This window comes from Ovis canadensis, chromosome 2, assembly GCF_042477335.2.
Source record: "Ovis canadensis isolate MfBH-ARS-UI-01 breed Bighorn chromosome 2, ARS-UI_OviCan_v2, whole genome shotgun sequence".
Classification (NCBI taxonomy): Eukaryota; Metazoa; Chordata; class Mammalia; order Artiodactyla; family Bovidae; genus Ovis; species Ovis canadensis.
In genome coordinates, this window is record NC_091246.1 from 175507147 (window position 1) to 175531316 (window position 24170).

A 24170-nucleotide genomic window follows, 5' to 3' on the forward strand; every position below is an offset into this window, starting at 1 on the left:
AGCCTGTTTCTCCAGTTCTGCATAAGTTCTAGTGGCTCTATGATGGGGTTAATGGCGACTTCCTCCAAGAGGGCTGATGCCATACCCAGGTCTGCTAAACCCAGAGCCCCTGCCCCTGCAACAGCTCACTGCTGAACTGTACCTTTGCAGGAGACATTCAAACACAGTTCTAGCTCAGTCTCTGTGGGGTCTCGGGGTGCTGGTGTACACAAGGTTTGAGCCCTCTGAGCATCTCAGGCAGTTAACATGTTTATTTCTAATTGTGATTTCTCCCCTCCTACCATCTTGTTGAAGTTTCTCCTTTGCCCTTGGACTTGGGGTATCTTTTTTGATGGGATCGAACATTCTCCAACCGATGATTTTTCAGCAGTGAATTGTAGTTTTGGAGTTCTTGTAGAAGAAGATAAGCACATGTCCTTCTGCCCCGCCATCTTACACCACTCTCCTCAAGACTAATTATGTGTTGAATGAGTGAAGATATGAATGCATACCATTTTTAATACTCTAACCTATGTTATGGTATTAAGTTCTCTTTTCACAAATGTTTTAGGCCCAATATTAAGTGCAAGAAGCATAATCTATATTCTGATTCAGTCAGTTGTGTGGTGGGTGAGTAGGATGTACCATAAGAGTAGGAACATGATCTGTTTCAATCTTTGTTACATACTAGGACCTGACAGTGTATGATGCAAGGGAGGTACCTTACAGATATGTATTAATTAATTTCTTTTAAAAATGAATGCTTTTCATTTTTCCCTCCAAGAGAAGGGTGTCAAGAGAAGGGCATGTAGATTACATGAGTTTGATTTAAATACCATATTATCTGATATCCAAATGCTTATTTGTGTTACTTTTAGATCTTCTCAGATTGTGGCAGTTGCTGACTAAACAGAAAAATAAAGAAGTACATACTGGCCTGGTATAGTCATAATTATTTGATTCACTCAGCAAATCCTTTGTCCTTGGCCAACAAAAGATCTCTAATTAAATGAGATAGATAAAAACTTAAGGATTATTTTTTAATTCCTTGAAACATTATTTTGCTAAAACTCATAAATAACTGTGTGTATGTGTATATATATAGAAAGAAATATATATATATATATATATATATATATATATATATATATATATATCAGTTCAGTTCAGTCACTCAGTCATGTCCGACTCTTTGCAACCCCATGAATTGCAGCACGCCAGGCCCCCTGTCTATCACCAACTCCCAGAGTTCATTCAAACTCATGTCCATCGAGTCAGTGATGCCATCCAGCCATCTCATCCTCTGTCGTCCCTTTCTCCTCCTGCCCCCAATCCCTCTCAGCATCAGAGTCTTTTCCAATGAGTCAACCCTTCACATGAGGTGGCCAAAGTATTGGAGTTTCAGCTTTAGCATCAGTCCTCCCAAAGAACACCCAGGATTGATCTCCTTTAGAATGGACTGGTTGGATCTCCTTGCAGTCCAAGGGACTCTCAAGAGTCTTCTCCAACACCACAGTTCAAAAGCATCAGTTCTTCAGTGCTCAGCTTTCTTCACAATCCAACTCTCACATCCATACGTGACCACTGGAAAAACCATAGCCTTGACTAGATGGACCTTTGTTGGCAAAATAATGTCTGCTTTTGAATATGCTATCTAGGTTGGTCATAACTTTCCTTTCAAGGAGTATGTGTCTTTTAATTTCATGGCTGCAGTCAATATCTGCAGTGATTTTGGAGCCCCCAAAAATAAAGTCTGACACTGTTTCCACTGTTTCCCTATCTAATTCCCATGAAGTGATGAGACCAGATGCCATGATCTTAGTTTTCTGAATGTTGAGCTTTAAGCCAACTTTTTCACTCTCCTCTTTCACTTCCATTAAGGGGCTCTTGAGTTCTTCTTCACTTTTTGCCATAAGGGTGCTGTCATCTGCATATCTGAGGTTATTGATATTTCTCCTGACAGTCTTGATTCCAGCTTGTGCTTCATTCGGCCCAGCATTTCTCATGACGTACTCTGCATATAAGTTAAATAAGCAGGGTGACAATATACAGCCTTTACTTACTCCTTTTCCTATTTGGAACCAGTCTGTTGTTCCATGTCCAGTTCTAACTGTTGCTTCCCAACCTGCATATAGGTTTCTCAAGAGGCAAGTCAGGTGGTCTGGTATTCCCATCTCTTTCAGAATTTTCCACAGTTAATTGTGATCCACACAGTCAAAGGCTTTGGCATAGTCAGTAAAGCAGAAATAGATGTTTTTCTGGAACTCTCTTGCTTTTTCCATGATCCAGCGGATGTTGGCAATTTGATCTCTGGTTCCTCTGCCTTTTCTAAAACCAGCTTGAGCATCAGGGAGTTCACAGTTCACGTATTGCTGAAGCCTGGCTTGGAGAGTTTTGAGCATTACTTTACTAGCATGTGAGATGAGTGCAATTGTGCAGTAGTTTGAGCTTTCTTTGGCATTGCCTTTCTTTAGGATTGGAATGATATGTATGTGGGGGAAACCCAGTAGCTCAGTAGTAAAGAATCTGCTTACCAAGTAGGAGATGCATATTAGTCCCTGGGTTAGGAAGATCCCATGTAGAAGGGATCTTCAGCACACTCCAGTATTCTTGCCTGGGAAATCCCATTGACAAAGGAGCCTTGTGAGCTATAATCCAGGTGTCACAAAGAGTCTGACAGGACTGAGTAGCTGAGCGCAGAAACTCACACACAAGCACATATATGAGTAAAAATAACTTTAACATATTCTAATATCCAAAACCTTTTATAGGTAACTTCTCAGAAATTACTTTAAAAAATTTGTTTTAATAAATTCGACATAGTGGTAAATATCTTTAGCTTTGTTTTGGGCCCCTTTTATCACCTCTTAAATCAAGAATAGGGTATTGCACACTTGCTTGTTATTACTACCTTACAAATCTCAGCTTTCCTATAACATGAAATCTACATAATCTCTTTCTCCCTTTCTGAAAACATAATTTATTTCTCTTCCCCAGGTCTTCTCTCTTAAACATCATATTGGTATTATGGCCAGTTCTCATAAGATTTTGCTTTTGCCATTTTCTGTCTTCTTTTTAGACCACAGTAGAAATAGGGGAACTAGTAGAAGGATCTTGGAAAAATTTAAAGTTAAAGGTTGATTTAAAAATCCCTAAAATGTAAACTTAGTCTTAATATCGTGGGAGATGTTAAAAAAAAAATTATTAGGGCCATTATCATGTCCTCCTAAAACTTATCAGGACTTTTTCTTTTATAAGACTTTCAAATTGTCTTTCTATTATGCTTGATTAGAACAAGTAGACATTTTACTTTAAATTTTCTGTACTTTCACTGACTTGGTTCCAGATATTCACCATTCCCAGTTCAGATAAGAATGACTCTCCTGGGAACTGATTTTTTTTTTCCCACTTTATGTTGTCTTTATTAAAGACAAAAAAGATATGATATTTTAAAGATATAGAAATGGACTTGTTCTTTCATATAAACTTGACTCACCTCCATAACAAAAAGTTAGTTGATTTCTTCTTTAACTTTTTAATTTAAAAGACTGTCTCTTTTATTAAATGGCTTAGGGAAAAATCAAAGTCATTGATTTGTGGATTTAGGGGAATATAAATCCCACTCATCTAAAAGTTTGTGGTAAAATTTTTACCTAGATATAATTTCATCCAAAATAGTACAGTATGGGACTATAGCTGTACGTGCCTTAAGCCTAGACTAATAGTGTAATGTATGACACATTTGAAAAATTTTTACTGCTGCTGAATCTGACAAAACAATATTGGTAATTAAATTAGATTAATACCTATTGTTTTCTTCATTTCTATGATTAACAAATTTAATATTTAAATGTAAAGATCAATTTGGTTGAGAACAACTTTTTTTATTTTTAATCTACCACTTTATTGTATAACACTAGTGGAAGGAAAAGAAAAGCATTTTAAATCTTTTGTAGACAATGATTTTGAAGTAGAATGATGGCAGCAAGAAGTTGGATCATTTTATGTTTCACGTTCCTCATAATTACACATGAAAAAGCTAAGACCTAATATCCACCATGACTCCAAATAGCAAATTAATCATTGAGCAGAGACTAGTAAAACATGGGCCACTTGTTTTAATTGGTAAGTCATTTCTCAGAGGCTGATTGGACATAGAACATTTTTATATAACACCTGAGAAATATTGTTATTTAGTTTAATTATATTTGGGATAAACACATACATTACTGAAAAATCATTCCCAAATGATTTTCACCATGATATGTTTTCATTTTGATTGTTAAATTATGATCCATCTACAAGAAAGTACAATTAGTGTAAACTCAAAAATACTTTTCATTCGGTTGCCTTGCCTTTAAGATGACATTAAATTTCCTCAATTTTTTTTTTATTGAATGATCTCATTCAGAAAGCTTTTTAGCATGCAGATGTCAAAGGTAATTTGATTACCTTGTAGTTTCAAAGTGTGTCATATATCATATCTAAAGACTAGCTATGTTGTAAAAATTGAATATCTACAGCAACAAAGATTTATTATAGAATTCATATGTTACGGGTCTTACTTTTCTAAACTGAAGGAAGTTTACCTAAGTTATTCTGTGTGTTGATGATATTTGTGCAAGAAGACACTGACTAGATCTCAATTATATTATGAAATTAAAAATTGAATAAAGAGAAAAACATTGTTTTTTTACTGCATGTCTTTTTAGTCCAGTGGTATTCATTAACAGATACTGATAATACAGAGAAAGATGGCAGTCTCAGAGCAAATTAATGATTACAGTAAAAAATTAGAGTGAAAAATGTAAGTACAACAAGAAACTTAATTAAGGAATTTACTATTCATTATTCCTATCGTAAACATCAATCTTTAGTCAATTTAAACTTCAGCATGCACACAGGTGTCTCATAACACTATAGACAAATTCAAAATATCTTATGATTAAGCTCATGAACCTTTTATTTTCTGCAAATGCACCTTCATGAAAAGATTCAAAATATAGCTAATTACCTGGAATTATTTTAAATAATGGTTGGATAAATGATTTAAATGATGAATTAATTCTGTGTGTACTATAAAGATTAAAAAAAAAGTCACAAGAAAGTCTTCTAGAAAACAACCATAATTAAGAAAATAGTAAGAGTAGAAAGGAGGGGTATTTAGAATGGCTTTTCCTACATGAAGTAAAAATATTTTTTGCTACACTGTATTACATAAATTCTGTGTAATTTATTAACACATATTTCAAATAAAGATTAAATTATTTCATTTTTTTTCTGATTTTTGCACTACCATGATACAGACTATGAAATTTCTAAGATGTTTGAAAAAAATTTCAATTATAACAATACATTAAAGGAAAGAAACATAATTTAAATAATCTCAAATGTATTGCTGTCATTTGTCTGTGCGTGTTGATTTTACAGGTCTGGCTGTGGATCATTTCAGTGAACGGATATACTGGGCTGATCTTGAACTCTCTGTTATTGGCAGCGTTCTGTACGATGGTTCTGATTCCGTAGTCTCTGTCACCAGCAAACAAGGTTTGTGAACTGCTTTTGTGTCTGCCTTTAATTACCACTGAGCATACTAAATAATGAAACATAGGTCAATTATGAAAGCCTTACATTCTATGTTTCCTCAGTTTATGTCTCTTTTCAGCTTTCTGTGTACAGTTTTGTGTGTCTGTTTGCCTGGGTGCTCAGTCATGTCCAACTCTTTGTGACCCCACAGACTGTAGCCTGCCAGGCTTCTTTGTCCATGGGATTTCCCAGGCAATAATATTAAAGTGGGTTGCCATTTTTTTCTCCTGGGGATCTTCCCCATTCAGGAAACAAACTTGTGTCTCCTGCATCTCCTTCATTGGCAGGTAGATTCTTTACCACCTACGAATCTCATTTCAACTTGTAGCTCTTAATATTCATCGCAATTTTCATTCCTACTACTTAGAATAACAAAGAGGCCACACCAGAAAAACTTCTTGACTTCAGGACAAATATGATGCATTGCTACTGAATTCAGAAAATATTCATTCTGTTTGTTGCTTCTGTGGATGTTCTTTTCTGAGCAGAAGACTTCAAGTAGTCAAGATTAGTGCCTGGGAACACTAATTTTTATTTCAAATTGCAATGATAAGTAGGAAGTGAGTTACTATATAGTAAAACATTATAGTAACATTTATTATTATAGGTAATTGATAGGGACATTCTCATCCATGGGAAAAGCAATGTGTAAAAAATGGGAGTGTACTTCTTCTATAAGTGACTGGAGAATCTACTGGTGCTCTTCTTTCACGGCACCCTTTTTATCTCCATCTCTATGTCTGTCTTCTGTTTTTCACTCTCCTTCTTTACTCCCTTTTGTGACTCACACTTTCCTTGCCAGGGAATCTCAGTTCTTTCTGCTTAATTTATTTCCCTTCTTTTTCTCTTTCTCTTTCTTACCAAAACCCCTTAGCTATTTACCACAATTTGTCCACAATTTATACTTGAAATTTTATATTTACATACTAATTTGCAAGTAAGTAAATAAGTTTTACTTATTTGCTGCTTTGCTTCCTGTTCTTTTTTTCTTTCTTTCTTAAGCAAAAGCAGAGAAGTTGCTAGAAGAATAATTGCATTGAACTTTCACTGTGCCCTTACTAGAAGAGTATGTTTTTTGTATAATAACACTAAATGGAAAAAAAATCAACATTCATGTAATTGATTACAAAAATTAACCCATTTTAGCTCAAGTGTATATTTTACTATTTCAATAAACAATAAAGAAAAATTATATTAAAAGGCATTTTATGTTTTACAACATTTAGATAATAAGTAAAATATAAATGCTGTTATTTCACTTTTTATCAATTTCAGTACCAAAGTTATATATGTTTATTAAAAATTCTCTAAAAATAACCATTTTGTAAAATATGAGAAGTTATTATTACTGTTATTCTCAGCCAAACTAATTGTATATATGATTGACATTCACCAATTTGTTTTCTTTATACTATTTTTAAAATAGACAATAGAATGTCAGATTTGGGGGGATTATTTTACTATTCAAAACCAACTTATGATTGATTAAAATTATTGTTCAGACAGTTAATTTGACCATTAATTTTATACAGTGGTGGTGACAAATAGATTCAAGGGATTAGATCTGCTAGACAGGATGCCTGAAAACTATGGACAGAGGTTCATAACACCATACAAGAGGCAGTAACCAAAACCATCCCCAAGGAAAAGAAATGCAAGAAGGCAAAGTGGTTGTCTAAGGAGGCCTTACAAATAGCTGAGAAAAGCAAAGAAGTAAAAGGCAAAGGAGAAAAGGAAAGACATACCCAACGGAATTCAGGGTTCCAGAGAAGAGCAGGGAGAGACAAGAAAGTCTTAAGTAAACAATCCAAAGAAATGGAGGAAAACAACAGAATGGGAAATACTAGGAATCTCTTCAAGAAAATTGGAGATACCAAGGGACTATTCCATGCAAAGACTGGCACAATAAAACACAGAAATGGTAGGAACTTAATGAATCAAAAGAGATTAAGAAGAGGTGGCAAGAATACACAAGAACTATACAGAAAAATTCTTGATGACCTGGATAACCATGATGGTGTGGTCACTCAACAAGAGCCAGACAACCTAGAGTGTGAAGTCAAGTGGGCTTTAGGAAGCATCTTTATGAACAAAGCTAGTGGAAGTGATGGAATTCAGCTGAGCTACTTCAAATCCTAAAAGATGATACTGTGAAATTGCTGTACTTTAAAGTCAGCAATTGGAAAACTCATCAGTGGCCACAGAATTGGAAAAGGTCAGTTTTCAATCCAATCCCAAAGAAAGGCAATGCCAAAGAATGTTCAAACTAGCATACAATTGCACTCATTTCATATGCTAGCAAGGTAATCCTCAAAATCCTTCATGCCAAACTTCAACAGTATGTGAACCATGAACTTCCAGATGTTCAAGCTGGATTTAGAAAAGGCAGAGGAACCAGAGTTCAAATTGCCAACATCCGCTGGATCATCGAAAAAGCAAGAGAGTTCCAGAAAAACATCCACTTCTGCTTTCTTGACTATGCTAAAACTTTTGATTGTGTGGGTCAAAACAAACTATGGAAAATTCTTCAAGAAATGGGAATACCAGACTACCTTACCTGTCTCCTGAGAAACCTGTATGCAGGCCAAAAAGCAACAGTTAGCACCAGACATGAAACAATGGACTAGTTCCAAAGGGGGAAAGGAGTAGGTCAAGGCTGTGTATTGTCACCATGCTTATTTAACTTATATTCAGAGTACATCATGTGAAATGCCAGCTGAATGAATCACAAGCTGAAATAAAGATTGCCAGAAGAAATATAATTGACCTCAGATATGTGGATAACACTACACTAATAACAGAAAGAAAAAAAGGAACTAAAGAGCTTCTTGATAAAGATTAAAGAGGAGGGTTGAAAAGCTGGCTTAAAATTTAAAGTCTAAAATATTATGATCATGGCATCCAGTCTTATCACTTCATGGCAAATGGAGAGAAAGTGGGAAAGGTGACAGACTTTATTTTCTTGGGCTTCAAAATCACTGCAGACAGTGACTGCAGCCATGAAATTTGAAGACTTCCTCCTTGGAAGAAAATCTATGGCAAACCTAGACAGCATAGTAAAAAGCAGTGGCATCACTTGGTCGATAAAGGTCCAGATAGTCAAAGCTACGGTTTTTCCGTTGTCATGTATGAATGTGAATGTTGGACCAGAAAAAAGGCTGAGTGCTGAAGAATTGATACTTTTGAATTGTAGTGCCGGGAAAGACTCTTCAGAGTTCCTTGGACAGTAAGGCGATCAAGCCAGTCAATCCTTAAGGAAATCAATCCTGAATATTCATTAGAAGGACTGATGCTGAAGCTGAAGCTCCAATACTTTGGCCACTTGATGCAGAGAGCTGATTCATTGGAAAAGACCCTGATGCTAGGAAAATTTGAGGGCAGAGGGAGAAGCAGGGGGACAGACGATGAGATGGTTGGATGACATCGCTGACTCAATAGACACAAGTTTGAGCAAACTCCAGGAGATAGTAAAGGACAGGGAAGTCTAGTGTGCTGCAGTCCACAGGGTCGCCAAGAGTCAGACACGACTGAGAACTGAAACACAAGAAAATGAGAATTTTGTGAACTGTTTTTGTGCGTTGGTTATCAATGTTATGTAAGCTTTATGTTTGTTTGCAAACTGTACAACAGAAAAGATTACTCTGTTTAATAAGCCCCCCAGGATATGCTTTGTGATGGTAAAATTGATTAAAGTGATGATGGAAATGTTTTTTATGTTCTGAGTGATAAGTTTAATATCTCACATATTTTTACTGCTAATAAATCAGTCTTATCAATTTTATAGCTAATATTAAAAATATTCTAATTCTGAAAGTTTTTATGAACAGGAATAAGATTTTTGATATGATCTTGAATACGCTTAGTTTTCTTAAGACTGACTGACTGACTTTACATTTGTGACTTTTATAACTCCATTTTTTAAAAATTCTAGGTTTGTTACATCCACACAGGATTGATGTCTTTGAAGATTATATATATGGAGCAGGTCCTAAAAATGGTGTATTTCGAGTACAAAAATTTGGCCATGGTTCAGTAGAGTACTTAGCTTTAGATGTTGACAAAACCAAAGGTGTTTTGATTTCTCATCGCTATAAACAACTAGATTGTAAGTATAATATTTTATACTATTGTCTATCTTGGCAAAGTTTCTTTCTTATGATTCTCAAAATAAAGAATTTTTAAATTCAAAACTCTTCTTGTGACTTAACTCCAGTAAGTTAAGTCACTTGAATTTTGATGCACCAGACTTTTCAAATTATCAAAGGCAAGATATAAATAATGCAAAAGTTTCTATTTCTGCCATAACAGATAATTTCAGGATTTGGCTGTGTTTTCTTGGAATTAGAGTAAATTTGTTTTAAAAATTTCTCTTATACTATGTTTTTCCTTCTAAATTCTTAATAAAACCTGATATGTCTATAGTTAAACCATGCAAGTAAGGAAATTTATCATTAGCCTTTTCACTCACTGATAACCAAGTAACAATTATAGATCTAACATTTCATCTTTAAAGGTATCTGAGGAGAACTGTTCCCAAGAATTGTATTTTCTCTGATTGTTTATGATTGTTACTGCTACTTTCTCTCCTAAAAAGAGATAAATATTTGTATCTTGAAAGATATGTTTCAAGCACAGCCATAAAAATATTGAAGAGCAAAGAAATAGATTGTGGCTGAAATTCAAGTGATCTGAGTTTATGTATCAGTTCACCCTTCAAAATAATGTTTAAGATTTACTTATATTAATAATTATTCCTTATGGTGAATAAAAAGGATTTAATTTCATTCATTATGATCTGGAAGGGTAAGAATTGTATCAAATGAGTTCTGAAATCAGGTTAAAACAACAAATACTTCCTTCAAACCTTCTTCTATTCACAGTTTTGCTCTTTACCAATGATCTGACAGGTATCATTCCGAGGTGAATATGAGGACATCACCCTCTCAGCCTCTAGTTCTGTCTGATTTGTATTCATAGTCAAATATCACCACCTTCATGAAAAATATATAAAGTCTGCCCTAAGTATAATAGGTACTTGAGTAGTGGTTCTTACACAATGAAAGCGACTTTCATAGTCACCATTTCACTTTTTCAATGTCATTTCTGTTTCATTCTAATGACAGATTCTGTACAGAAAGCCACAAACCAGCTGTTGCTATAGAGGATACTGATTGGATAGAAATTTAGACAAAAATAAATGTGTTGCCCATTTATCCATGCACACTTCTGATGGAAAGGAAACCACATTAGACATGTTTTCTAGAGAGAAAAAGTCATGTTTTTTTGTGTTCTAAACAGACAACTACATATGGATTCTAAGCCTTTGTAAATATCAAAGGGAGTTGTTTCTGTCATTAAACCAATCTTGAAACTATTTAAAATGAGAATTAGATCCCAAAGACTTCAGTTGGCTTGACTTTTACAATAGTCCTAAACTGTACTTCTGTGTCTCAGATCAACTCTTTTGCCAAAGGAAAAGTGGCAAATTATGTGTTTGATTTTCCTCTCCCTCATGGAAAATGTAAATTAAGGTACATTTTCTATTAATAATAGATGCTGAGTTGTTGTTTTTATTTAGTCACTAAATGATGTCTGACTCTTTTGTGACCCCATGGAGGCATGCAACCCCCTACGTTACTCTGTCCATGGGATTTCCCAGGCAACAATGCTGGAGTGGGTTGTCATTTCCTTCTCCAGGGGATCTTCCCAATGCAGAGATCAAATCCGAGTGTCCTGCATTGCCAGGTGGATTCTTTATCACTGAGCTACCATAGATATTGGTTAGTAATTTCTTTTTATCTATAAAGGAGTACTGGAATATTGAAATAATATATTCCTGGTTAAAAAAAAATTGACGTTATTTCTTTTCAACATTGCTAATTCATCATTTAACCTTGTTGAATTTTATGTTTCTGAAACCTATTGTATTTATAGTTGTGTTCTTTTTTTGTTTTGTTTTGATCAGTACCCAATCCATGTTCGGATCTAGCATGTGAATTCCTCTGTTTACTGAATCCTTCTGGGGCCACTTGTGCATGCCCAGAAGGAAAATATTTGATTAATGGTACCTGCAATGATGACAGCTTGTTAGGTAGGTAAACTTCATTATTCTGTAAATAATGAATCACTGTGTAGAATAAATGTTCACAACTACTGAAACTGAGCAGAATTAGCTACTCAGTAATCACTGGTGTCATTTCCATGATATCACTGGTTTGTGAGTGCCTATATAAGCTATTATTTTCTCTGATAATGACTTCCTATTAGTTGATTGTACACTTATTACAAAGCTGCATTGAGCACCTACCATGCATGAAAGAGTAAATTAAGGGACCTTATTATATAGCTCTTGTATCAGTTAAGATAATGATATTTCTGAGGGTACCAGTCAGCTGTTAGTTTGAACCAAACTACCAAATCCATTTAGTAACTTTATATTGAACAACTTCTGTGTGTCAACACTTATTTAGAAACTAAGTCTTAGTTTCCTCTGTAAAATCTGATTAATAATAAATACTACTACTACTCCTATTAATAATAAATATAATGAACATTTTGAGAACTTATGAGCAAAGTATAACATTAATTTAGAAACCAAGATCTAACTTAGAAGCAAACTGCAAATGTTTCAGTTTATGCTTTAGAAGCTACAGGTTGGAACAAACATATAAAACCCAAAACATTATTTCAGATGTTGAAGTGTATTAAATAGCAAAACATAAAAAATAAAAACCAAAAATAGTATGTTGAAAAGGGTTGGGGGAGAATTGTGTCTGGGATATCCAGACAGACTTTCAATAGTTTATTCATATTCAAGACATTAGCCATAATGGGAAAAAATGCTAAAAAAAGAAAATCAACACAATAATTTTATGTCACAGACAAAAGCACCATGCTCCAAAATTACTTGAAGGTCACAGCAAACATTTTTCCAATGAGACACACACTTAGGATGTCTTCATAGCAGGGCTTCCTACCTGCTGCATTAATATTTCTCTGTTAGAATGAACTCTTTTCGTGAACACAGAATCTTTGTTCTCTGTCAGCATCTTTATGCCCATATCATTTTCTCCTTGTTCTCTGATGAGAGTTATATTCCATCTAAACACTTTTGCATTTCGTAAGGCACTCAGTGTCTAAAACTGTCATAGCTCTTTTATTTAATATATATTTTAAAGTGCTGAATATCCATAGCTGAAGATCTTACAAAGATGAAATGATGACTGACACAGACACCAATAAATAGATCTTTATGGGAATGGTGATATAAGCTACAGAAGAGACAAAGTTCAAACCGTTAGGAAAAATTTGATGATTATCCAAAAGATTAGAATTTCCTATAGAATATGACCTTAGAATAAGATCTGCAAAGGCAAATTAGATTTAGGTTAAGCAGGAATGAATGAAGAGGACATTGAAACAGGAGAAACTGTCTGAAAACTCATGAAACCATTGAATGTAAAGAAAATAACGAGTCATTTATTCCAGTTAGTAAGTCTGATGTGCAAAGTCTGCTATTGGATGGTAGGTTGGAACATGCTTAATGGAAAGCTAAATGTGAATCTTGATTGGTCTTTTGGAAGAGTATTTTAGTGCCAGTCATTGAAAAGGGGTGCTCTCCCTAGTACTAGGATGAACCCTTCCTCCTTACCAATTCTCCCAATCAGAGTTTCCATGATCTCAATTGTGATGACCGAATAATAGAATTACATGCACATGTTCAAACATTATCTGGTGCATTTTTCACTCACTACTCTGACACAGTCATGCAGGTGAACTGTGGATGGCCACGAGTTCTACTTCAGTTCAGTTGCTCGGTTGTGTCTGACTCTTTGTGACCCCATGAACTGCTGCATGCCAGGCTTCCCTGTCCATCACCAACTCTCAAAGCTAGCTCAAACTCATGTCCATCCAGTTGGTAATGCCATCCAATCAACTCATTCTCTGTCATCACCTTCTCCTCCTGCCCTCAGTCTTTCCCAGCATCAGGGTCTTTTCAAATGAGTCAGCTCTTCACATCAGGTGGCCAAAATATTTGAGTTTCAGCTTCAACATCCAACCAGTCCTTCCAATGAACACCAAGGACTGATCTCCTTTAGGAAGGACAGATTGGATCTCCTTGCAGTCCAAGGGACTCTCAAGAGTCTTCTCCAACATCAAAGTTCAGAAGCATCAATTCTTCGGCACTTGGCTTTCTTTATAGTCCAATTCTCACGTGATTACAAGAGTACTGGAAAAGCCATAGCTTTGACTAGACAGATATTTGTTGGCAAAATAATGTCTCTGCTTTTTAATATGCTGTTTAGGTTGGTCATAGCTTTTCTTCCAAAGAACAAGTGCCTTTTAGTTTTATGGCTGCAGTCACCTCTGCAGTGATTTTGGACCCTCCCAAAATAAAGTCTTTCACTGTTTCCATTGATTCCCCACCTATTTGCGAGTTCTACATAACATCTCAGAAACAGATTCTTCAAAATGTCAACAACTCCTTCCTTGCAGACGATGTACCACATTTTCACTAGTTCCAGACAACCATAAGCAGTGCTCTCAAAGATGCCTCCTGGGCACTGTCTACTTACACTGTTGTTGGGGTGGGAAAGACTCCTGGGAGAGAGATTTGTACTTTGTATAGAAGCACACAACTTATGCTACTAGTGTGACATTTACATTGATTTGGGTGTTAGAAGTTTTTTGTTTTTTAAATTACCAAGTTGCAGACAGATTTTGTTGCTTTTCTTTTATAAATAAATAAGACTGTCTCTTCTATATAACCTCCCTTTTGCCCCTTTACTTAATGTGAATGTCCTTGTAGTTGTTTAGTCACTAAGTCATGTCTGACTCTTTTGCGACTCCATGGACTGTAGTCCCCCAGGCTCCTCTGTCCGTGGAATTCTCCAGAAAGAATATGAAAGTGTGTTGCCATATCCTTCTTGAGTACATCTTCCCAGGGATCAAATCTGCATCTCTGACTTGCCAGGCAGAGTCTCTATCATTGAGCCATGTGGGAAACCAATAATACAAATAATTGATTCAATAATCCAATATCAACAAATACATAGGAAGACGCTCAAAATTCTCCAAGCCAGGCTTCAACAATACGTGAACCATGAACTTCCAGATGTTCAAGCTGGTTTTAGAACAGGCAGAGGAACCAGAGAACAAATTGCCAATATCCGCTGGATCACTGAAAAAGCAAGAGAGTTCCAGAAAAACATCTACTTCTGCTTTATTGACTATGCCAAAGCCTTTGACTATGTGAATCACAATAAACTGTGGAAAATTCTGAAAGAGATGGGAATACCAGACCACCTGACCTGCCTCTTGAGAAATCTATATGCCGTTCAGGAAGCAACAGTTAGAACTGGACGTGGAACAAAAGACTGGTTCCAAATAGGAAAAGGAGTAAGTCAAGGCTGTATATTGTCACCCTGCTTATTTAACTTATATGCCGAGTACATCAGGAGAAATACTGGGCTGGAGGAAGCACAAGCTGGAATCAAGATTGCCGGGAGAAATATCAATAACCTCAGATATGCAGATGACACCACCCTTATGGCAGAAAGCTAAAAAAATTAAAGAGCCTCTTGATGAAAGTGAAAGAGAAGAGTGAAAAAGTTGGCTTAAAGTTCACATTCAGAAAATTGAGATCATGGCATCCTGTCCCATCACTTCATGTCAAATGGATGGGGAAACAGTGGCTGACTTTATTTTTCTGGGCTGCAAAATCACTGCAGATGGTGACTGCAGCCATGAAATTAAAAGAAGCTTGCTCCTTGGAAAGAAAGTTATGACCAACCGAGACAGCATATTAAAAAGCAGAGACATCACTTTGTCAACAAAGGTCTGTGTAGTCAAGGCTGTTTTCCCAGTAGTCACACATGGGTGTGAGAGTTGGACTATAAAGAAAGCTGAGTGCTGAAGAATTGATGCTTTTGAACTGTGATGTTGGAGAAGACTCTTGAGAGTCCCTTGGACTGCAGGGAGATCCAACCAGTCCTTCCTAAAGGAGATCAGTGCTAAGTGTTCATTGGAACAATTGATGTTGAACCTACAGCTCCAATACTTTGGCCACGTGATGCAAAGAGCTGACTCATTTTAAAAGACCCTGATGCTGGGAAAGATTGAGGGCAGAAGGAAAAGGGGACCACAGAGGATGAGATGGTTGGATGGTATCACCAACTCAATGGACGTGGGTTTGGGTAAATTTCGGGAATTGGTGATGGACAGGGAGAACTGGCATGCTGCAGTACATGGGGTTTCAAAGTGTCAGACACGACTGAGCGACTGAGCTGACTGACTGACTGACATAGGAAGAACTTGATCTTTGGCTAGGGGTGAGGTGATGCTATGGATTAAACCAAAATCTACCCCTCTTTTTTTTTTTTTTTAGGGAAGTTTTTTTTTTAATTACTTTTCTTTTGTGTTTTTTAAAATGTATTTTTTAATTAGAAGAGAATTGCTTTACAATGTTGTATTGATTCCTGCTGTACAACAACACAAATCAGCCATAATTATATCACCTCTCTCTTGAGCCCCCCCTCAAGGTCTATGACTTAACTAATTTTTTTGGCATCATACTCCCTCAGTTTCAGTTTCTTCTGTGTATAATCAAATTAACAGTAAGTACCCCCACTACTGGTAAAAAGAGTAAATACCTTGAAGGCTTATGTGCAAGGCATATTTTAAGTATGTTATATGCACATTATTTCATTTAACCCCCACAAAACTTCAATGATATTACATTCTCATTGTCCCTATTTTTACAGATGAAAAATTGAAGTATGGAGAGGTTCAACTGACTAACAATACTTAATAAAATACTTAATAATGGTAGTACTCTAAGGTGGACCTAGGCATTCCACAGTCTTCATCATAATGCACTCTAGCGCCTCCAATCCACCCAAAGTACCCATGTCCAGAGTAGTTGGAAAATGCTAGAAATAACATGCAGAAAGTGCCAGCACAATGCCTTGCAAAAAATAGACACAGAGCACTCTAATATAAACCTGTCATGAAGGTAGCAAAAAAATTAAGGAATTTTTTTTTTTTTTTGGTAAAGAATCTGCCTGTAGTGCAGGAGACTCAAGTTCAACCCCTGGGTCAGAAAGATGCCCTGGAAAGGGCATGGCGATCCACTACAGGGTTCTTGCATGAATAATCCCATGGACACAGGAGCTTGGTGGGCTACAGTCCACGGGTTCACAAACAGGCAGACGTGACTGAGTGACTAACACTTTCACTTTTCACTTCGTAAGTTTTAAACGAGGAAGCATTTTATCTAAATATACACTTAACCAAAATCTTAAACTCTTTTAGAAATTTTAGTTTTATGTTTTCAACCCGACCTGAAAGGCATGATTACAGAAAATGCGTCAACATTTATTTTGTAATTTTTTAAAAATCTTATATATTATATAATGCAAGTGTTAAAATTATTCACATTGGCTTTTATATATATGAGCTTTGGTAATGGATGACTTGGAACACTTTGGTTAAGTATATAAATAAATGGAGTTTAGAATGATCGATTAGTATAGATAAAAGCCAATTCATTTTTCCTGACATTTGATATAACTAACTTTTTCAGCTCTTTATAATTACTTGCCTTTCTTTAGCTGCTATTGTTAAATGATGAGTACACTGAGTATTTTTAATCTTCATGTAAGAAATTTGAAATTCAAATGTTATCCATTCTTGGAAAAGTATTCACTTGCTCTTCCCTATGGTTGATTATAATTGCTGGAGCTTGGCTTCTGGGGGCAATTTAGATATTGACAAAAGCAGCTTCCATTTTCATTATAGAACTATTACAGTTAGGTTTTGAAAAACTGTAACTCCACTTTCATTTCAACAGGTAGTGTTATATGTTTAAATTTCTGATGCCTAATGAGGCACATTATAGAAATGCACATATCCTAACATGTAGAGATTTTGTGTTTTACATAGAACATCCATCAGTGAAACTGCACCCTCCCACAGTAATCCTAAGTGTAATCATAATACCTTTAATAGTTATCTTCACTATTCACATTCACAACTCCACTTAGGATGTTTCATGCTAAAAGAGTTAGAAATGTTTTGGTAAGTTTTAAACTAAGCAAATGTTATTCCCACTCCAGATCTTTCTTGAGAGTTTGATGTCTATATTCAACCCTTTGCTAGAGATTCCCACTTCATTTAAATAGGTATTTCCAATTTAATACATTCAGAGATAAAACACTTTAGGTCCTATGGCCCCTGACTTTGAAACTAAAGGATTATCTTAGTTTTTCCTTTCCCTCTGATGTGACTTTTATCTTCTAGTTATTTTTAGAATATGTCTACGTTTATCTATCCTACATTATTTTAAAGCCATCATCTCATCCAGCCTGAACAATTTAAACTGAATCCTAATAGTCCCCTTGCTTTCAGTCTAATCCCATCATTACAGACATTCTTAGACATTCTAGACTTTTCAAAGACTTAACACTGCTTTTGAGGAAAAGTCCGACATCCAAGAATCTCCTGTGACACTGTGCTTATCTCTTCAAATTCACCTGTCTTTCAATTCCTTCCTTCACACTCTGTAATCCAGTCCAGTCTTAGTAACTTTCACTGAGTCTCTCCATCGCTCACCTTCTGGCTTTCATAGATTCCATTCCATGTGAGCTGGATTCTCAGTGCACCTCATGGGCACTCAGTACATAATGCTCACAAGGATTGTCACTTGGTAATTTACCAAATGAGTGCTTCAATTTCCTGTTGAAATTTAGCAATACACCTTGTATACCCATTTGTGTGTATGTGTATGGTATTTACTTATGTACTTCAAAATTTACAAAGCTCTATAATTCTAACTTTTAATTTCAAGTTTCTTATTTAATATTCGCAACAAATCTATGAGTTAAGTTGTACATGTGTCGTTAAGGCTACTTTAAAGTAGAAATAACTAAGGCTTGGATAGTTTAATTTATGCATGGTAAGGAGCAGAACTAGGACCTAAAAACAAATCTTACTATATCAATTGTCACTTTGTTTATACCATGTATACATATAGTGCCTCATGAGAGAGTATTTCATATTACAAAAGCAGAATTTAGTAATGCCAACCTGAAGCCTCCCTACTTGAAAAAGTATTGGAAGCTGTTTTGCAATGACAAAAATATCAGAATTTGTTTGACACTGCTGATTGTCTCTATTTATGACAGTAGTTATGATACTTGAATTGTTGTCATTTAATGTCACTGAGGCTCTTTAAGATGTTCTTGTGAGTATTGCAGTGATATATTCAAGCTGCTGCTATGTCTAGGTCAATGTATCTTGAGTAAAGAATATAGGCTGTTTTGACTTCATACAAAATAAGCATGATTTTAGAAAAAGGTATTTTCTGGATAGACTGCTTCTTAAAATATTGTTAATTGTCTTTGTTCCATTGGATATTGTGCCCTGGTCTACATAAAGCAGTATTTCTAATGGAGAAAGGCCACGTCTATACATATAGAAAAAAAATAATCTAGAAAATGATTCCAAACCAATCTTTATCATAAATCAGATTTATCATATTTTTAAAACTAACTCTGTGACCTCAAGGAATGATCATCATTTGCTTTTCAAAGCCAAAATGTATTATGTAGGCAAATAATGCTTAATCAGCTTATATGTGGAAATAGATGTTTCTGACAGTTATCACCACCTTGTATCAAATCTAAGTAAATTTTTGTTTTGTGTGTTTGCAAATATAAGTATGTACATCAAAGAGTATTTTTTCATTTAAATGTTTCCCTATACTATAAATTATATATATATATGTGTGTGTGTGTTTCTATATGCACACTATACTATATATATTATATGTATGGCTACATATATATACTATAATATTTAGCTTACATATTTTAGTTTGGCTTAATATCAGACATTCCTTGAAAAATAAGAAATGTTTCCCCATACTGTGAAAAAACACTTATTGGTTGGAAAATATTTTATTTTTAGAAAGTTTCAGTTAGTTTTGTTGTTTAATATTTCAACAAATATAAAAAAATGATAAATAGCACTTTAAGCCTGTAAAAGAATAAAAGTTAATTGAATATTTGTGTTCACCTTCAACAATAGTTCAAATCCGATTCTCTATTTTCAGATAGTATTTTGTTTCTTCTAGTTTTATATTAGGTGTATTTAGTTTTGGAATTTTATGAAAAAAAGTTAAGTCTTAGTATTTAATTTTTATTTGAATTTTTCTTACTCTACCATCTACTGAATGGCATGCTAATTTGTACATTTCTTCTTATAACCAGATGATTCATGCAAATTGACTTGTGAAAATGGAGGAAGATGCATTTTAAATGAGAAGGGTGATTTAAGGTGTCACTGTTGGCCTAGTTATTCAGGAGAAAGATGTGAAATCAACCACTGTAGCAACTACTGTCAAAATGGAGGAACTTGTATGCCATCAGTTCTGGGTAAATAATTGAGTGATATTGTATGTGCAAATAATGTGCAATTTTCCTTACATATGAAAAATATATAGAAAATATTTAATGTTGAATTATAATGAATGTCATTCCCAGTGTCTTAATAACAAATATAAAAATTAAATCTAATAATTAATTCAAAATAATCAGTGGCAATTGTTCTAAATTGAGTATATCAAAGTTCAAGTCACAAAAATTAATAATAAAAATGAACCCTATCTTGTGTTAAATGCTTATCGTTGACTGGGCTCAGGGCTTATAGATATTCTGACTCTGGCTTAAAATGATGAGGCAAAATCAGTTTTACAAACCTTATCTTTTTGACTCCAAAATATATATATTTTTAATCCAAGTTTGCCTAATGTTAAAACTCATGTCATTAAAAACTATTTATTTGAAATATATACATACTATATCAGTATATCTTATAGTATCAAAAATTCCATCTAAAATCAAAACTACTTTGTTGATATTACAATCGAGTATATTCAAAACACATTGCTTTGGAAATATCAGGTTACTACATATTTGGATATAAAAGAGATTCTTATTAATTTATGCTATAGCTGTGCTTGCATGAAGTGTTTTCTACAGTTCGTAAGTGGACGTTAACATATATTTCTCTACTGACTTGTATTACATTTAAAACATGTTCCTATTAGGAAAAAAATTAATGAATAATAAATTTAATGAATAATAAAAATTCCAGTATTAGTGCAAAGGAGATTGTGCAACAATTAGAACGCAATCTATGCACATTCAGTTCTTCCACAATAAGTGCAGATTTAGATAGTCAGATGGAAAATCAATTCATATGTTCTTCACACCCACTACATGGTTAATTTTCATCATACTTGAATTTCTCACTGCTTCTATTGCTTGTTATTCTTTGTGGTGTTTAGAATAACGATAACTGAAAGAGCCACATGAAGAAGCATTTTCAATGGTGTTCAGGAGCAGCAAGCCATTTTCTGATTTACATTCTCAGAGTAAAAACATTACTATTTTTTTGATAGCTTTATGCTTATAAATATTTTTGATATGATTAATTGATAATTAAGATAATTTCAACTACTCATTAGAATTCTAAACAAGAATTCATCAGATTGATTAAATTTAAAATGTCATTAGGAGTCTTACTACATATATTCATTCTGCCTGAGGGGGAGCCAGTCCACAAATATATTCTGTTGCCATTGGAAAAGCTGTGTACTGAGACCTCCAATGAATATGCAAATGAAAATCTATTGAATGTGAGGTAAGAGGGTGTGACCTGTAATTATATTTTACAACACACATACTGCTTTAGCTTTAGGGAAGATGCTTTTTTATGCAAATCAGGTGTTTAGAGTTCTTTAGCTCTTAATTTTCTCATTTAAGATAATCTTTGGATTGTGACCAGATGGGTTTCTTATATTTATCTTTGGAAATATTTAAGCCAACGAAAGGGGTTGACGCTCCAAACTATGGCTACCTATTCAACCTGAGATGGATCCAAAGAGAAAAATCTCTTTGAAACGTTGAATTTACTATCCTGACTTGAGCTATATAAAGGCTTCCCTGAATCTGCTTGCAATGGAAGAGACCTGAATCAGATCCCTGGGTTAGGAAGATCCCCTGGAGAAGAGAATAGCAACCCACTCCCGTACTCTTGCCTGGAGAATTCCATGGACAGAGGAGCCTGGTGGGCTGCAGTCCACAAGGTCACAAAGAGTCTGACACGACTGAACGACTAACACTGTACTGTTCTGTGAGCTATATATAAATACAGCACAACTTTTAATGTTTCATTCAAATCATTTGTCCAGACCTTGCTGCATTCTTAAAATCCACAATATATCAAGTTTATCTATTCATTTATCTAGAACCCACACATTATCAAGTTTAATATCCAGAGTATTAGATCTTGACTTATCTAGAAAGTACAGTCAGAAAAAATATATATTTCTAATTAGTAATGCAAATAAATTCTCATATGAATTCAACTTGCTATATAGCCATGTAGTTATTGTCTTATAGCAACAAATAATAATAATATGATAGTTAATTAAGTCTTTTACAATGCATTTTTCACTTTTAAAAATGTAGTTTTATAAAACATTGTTTGGTATTATGGACTGTAGAACCTCATTATCTCCACACAAGTGTTAATTTGTAAAACAAATCCCAGTGGGCAGTTCATGGATTTATTCATTGTTGGTTTACTTACAGTTAAGCCTTTGGCAAATTCCTATGTGGACACTATATAACTAGGGTTTGGGGCAGCCTTAATTAAAATTTAGAAGTTTATGACAGTTGTATATAACTATAATAATTGAACAAAGGATATGTCACCAGTTAATTAAAGGCACACATCTGAGAGGCATAATTAAAATTCTGCATGTAGGAATGAGTTTTTCCTCATTCCTTAAGGTTTTTGTAATAAAGAAAACTAAAACTAAAAATATGAGTTGTATATGTATAGGAAGGTACTACAAAATGAAATAGTTTGACATTGACTATATGAACAAAGGTCCATGTAGTTCATTTTGTGACCTGCTCGCAGGAAGATACATTTAAGATAAAGTTTGCCTTGGCAGAGCAATGGAAAATAGAGTAAAGCATTGACTTATTCAGTCATTTTTTATGGAAAATAGAGAATAATTTACGAAATCATATTTTCAACACTGCTACAGGAGAGTATTTATATTATGTGCACAATTAATCTTCATGTTTAGGAATGTTAATTCTCTAAGATATGTTCACACTTGTGATATTTTTCTGTTACAGGTCTGTTATTTAGACTTTGAATGTTTATATCAAAATGAATCAAGGTTTTCTACACAGTCAATTTAGACTAATGGAGCAAGAAATTTTGTAAATTTGGGGCAATATTCTCAAATACTCCCACTCATAAAAGTTTAGAATTATGCATCAGTTCAGTTCAGTTCAGTCGCTCAGTTGTGTCCGACTCTTTGGGACCCCATGAATCGCAGCACGCCAGGCCTCCCATGTCCATCGAGTCCGTGATGCCATCCATCCTCTGTTGTCCCCTTTTCCTCCTGCCCCCAATCTCTCCCAGCATCAGAGTCTTTTCCAATGAGTCAACTCTTTGCGTGAGGTGTCCAAAGTACTGGAGCTTCAGCTTTAGCATCATTCCTTCCAAAGAAATCCCAGGGTTGATCTCCTTCAGAATGGACTGGTTGGATCTCCTTGCAGTCTAAGGGACCCTCAAGAGTCTTCTCCAACACCACAGTTCAAAAGCATCAATTCTTTGGCGCTCAGCCTTCTTCACAGTCCAACTCTCACATCCATACATGACCACAGGAAAAACCATAGCCTTGACTAGACGGACCTTAGTTGACAAAGTAATGTCTCTGCTTTTCAATATGCTGTCTAGGTTGGTCATAACTTTTCTTCCAAGGAGTAAGCGTCTTTTAATTTCCTGGCTGCAGTCACCAACTGCAGTGATTTTGGAGCCCAAGAAAATAAAGTCTGACTGTTTCTACTGTTTCCCCATCTATTTCCCATGAAGTGATGGGATCAGATGCCATGATCTTCGTTTTCTGAATGTTGAGCTTTAAGCCAACTTTTTCACTCTCTTCTTTCACTTTCATTAAGAGGCTTTTTAGCTCCTCTTCACTTTCTGCCATAAGGGTGGCATCATCTGCATATCTGAGCTTATTGATATTTCTTGCAATCTTGATTCCAGCTTGTGCTTCTTCCAGTCCAGCATTTCTCATGATGTACTCTGCATATAAGTTAAATAAGCAGGGTGACAATAGACAGCCTTGACGTACTCCTTTTCCTATTTGAAACCAGTCTGTTGTTCCATGTCCAGTTCTAACCGTTGCTTCCTGACCTGCATACAGGTTTCTCAAGAGGCAGGTTAGGTGGTCTGGTATTCCCATCTCTTTCAGAATTTTCCACAGTTTATTGTGATCCACACAGTCAAAGGCTTTGGCATAATCAATAAAGCAGAAATAGATGTTTTTCTGGAACTCTCTTGCTTTTTCCATGATCCAGCAGATGTTGGCAGTTTGATCTCTGGTTCCTCTGCCTTTTCTAAAACCAGCTTGAACATCAGGGAGTTCACGGTTCACATATTGCTGAAGTCTGGCTTGGAGAATTTTGAGCATTATTACTTTACTAGCATGTGAGATGAATTATGAATTATGC

The 24170-nt window shown here is 35.1% G+C and overlaps 1 protein-coding gene across 1 annotated transcript in view; it reads left to right on the forward strand.

Annotated features, from left to right (window-relative positions):
• Positions 1 to 24170, forward strand: part of LRP1B (LDL receptor related protein 1B) — a 1961274-nt gene that overhangs the window by 1833542 nt on the left and 103562 nt on the right. The window contains exons 80-83 of the mRNA XM_069573760.1: positions 5410 to 5526; positions 9497 to 9670; positions 11531 to 11656; positions 19836 to 20000. Of these exons, the coding sequence (XP_069429861.1) occupies positions 5410 to 5526; positions 9497 to 9670; positions 11531 to 11656; positions 19836 to 20000 (582 nt within the window). The remainder of the gene's footprint in view (positions 1 to 5409; positions 5527 to 9496; positions 9671 to 11530; positions 11657 to 19835; positions 20001 to 24170) is intronic.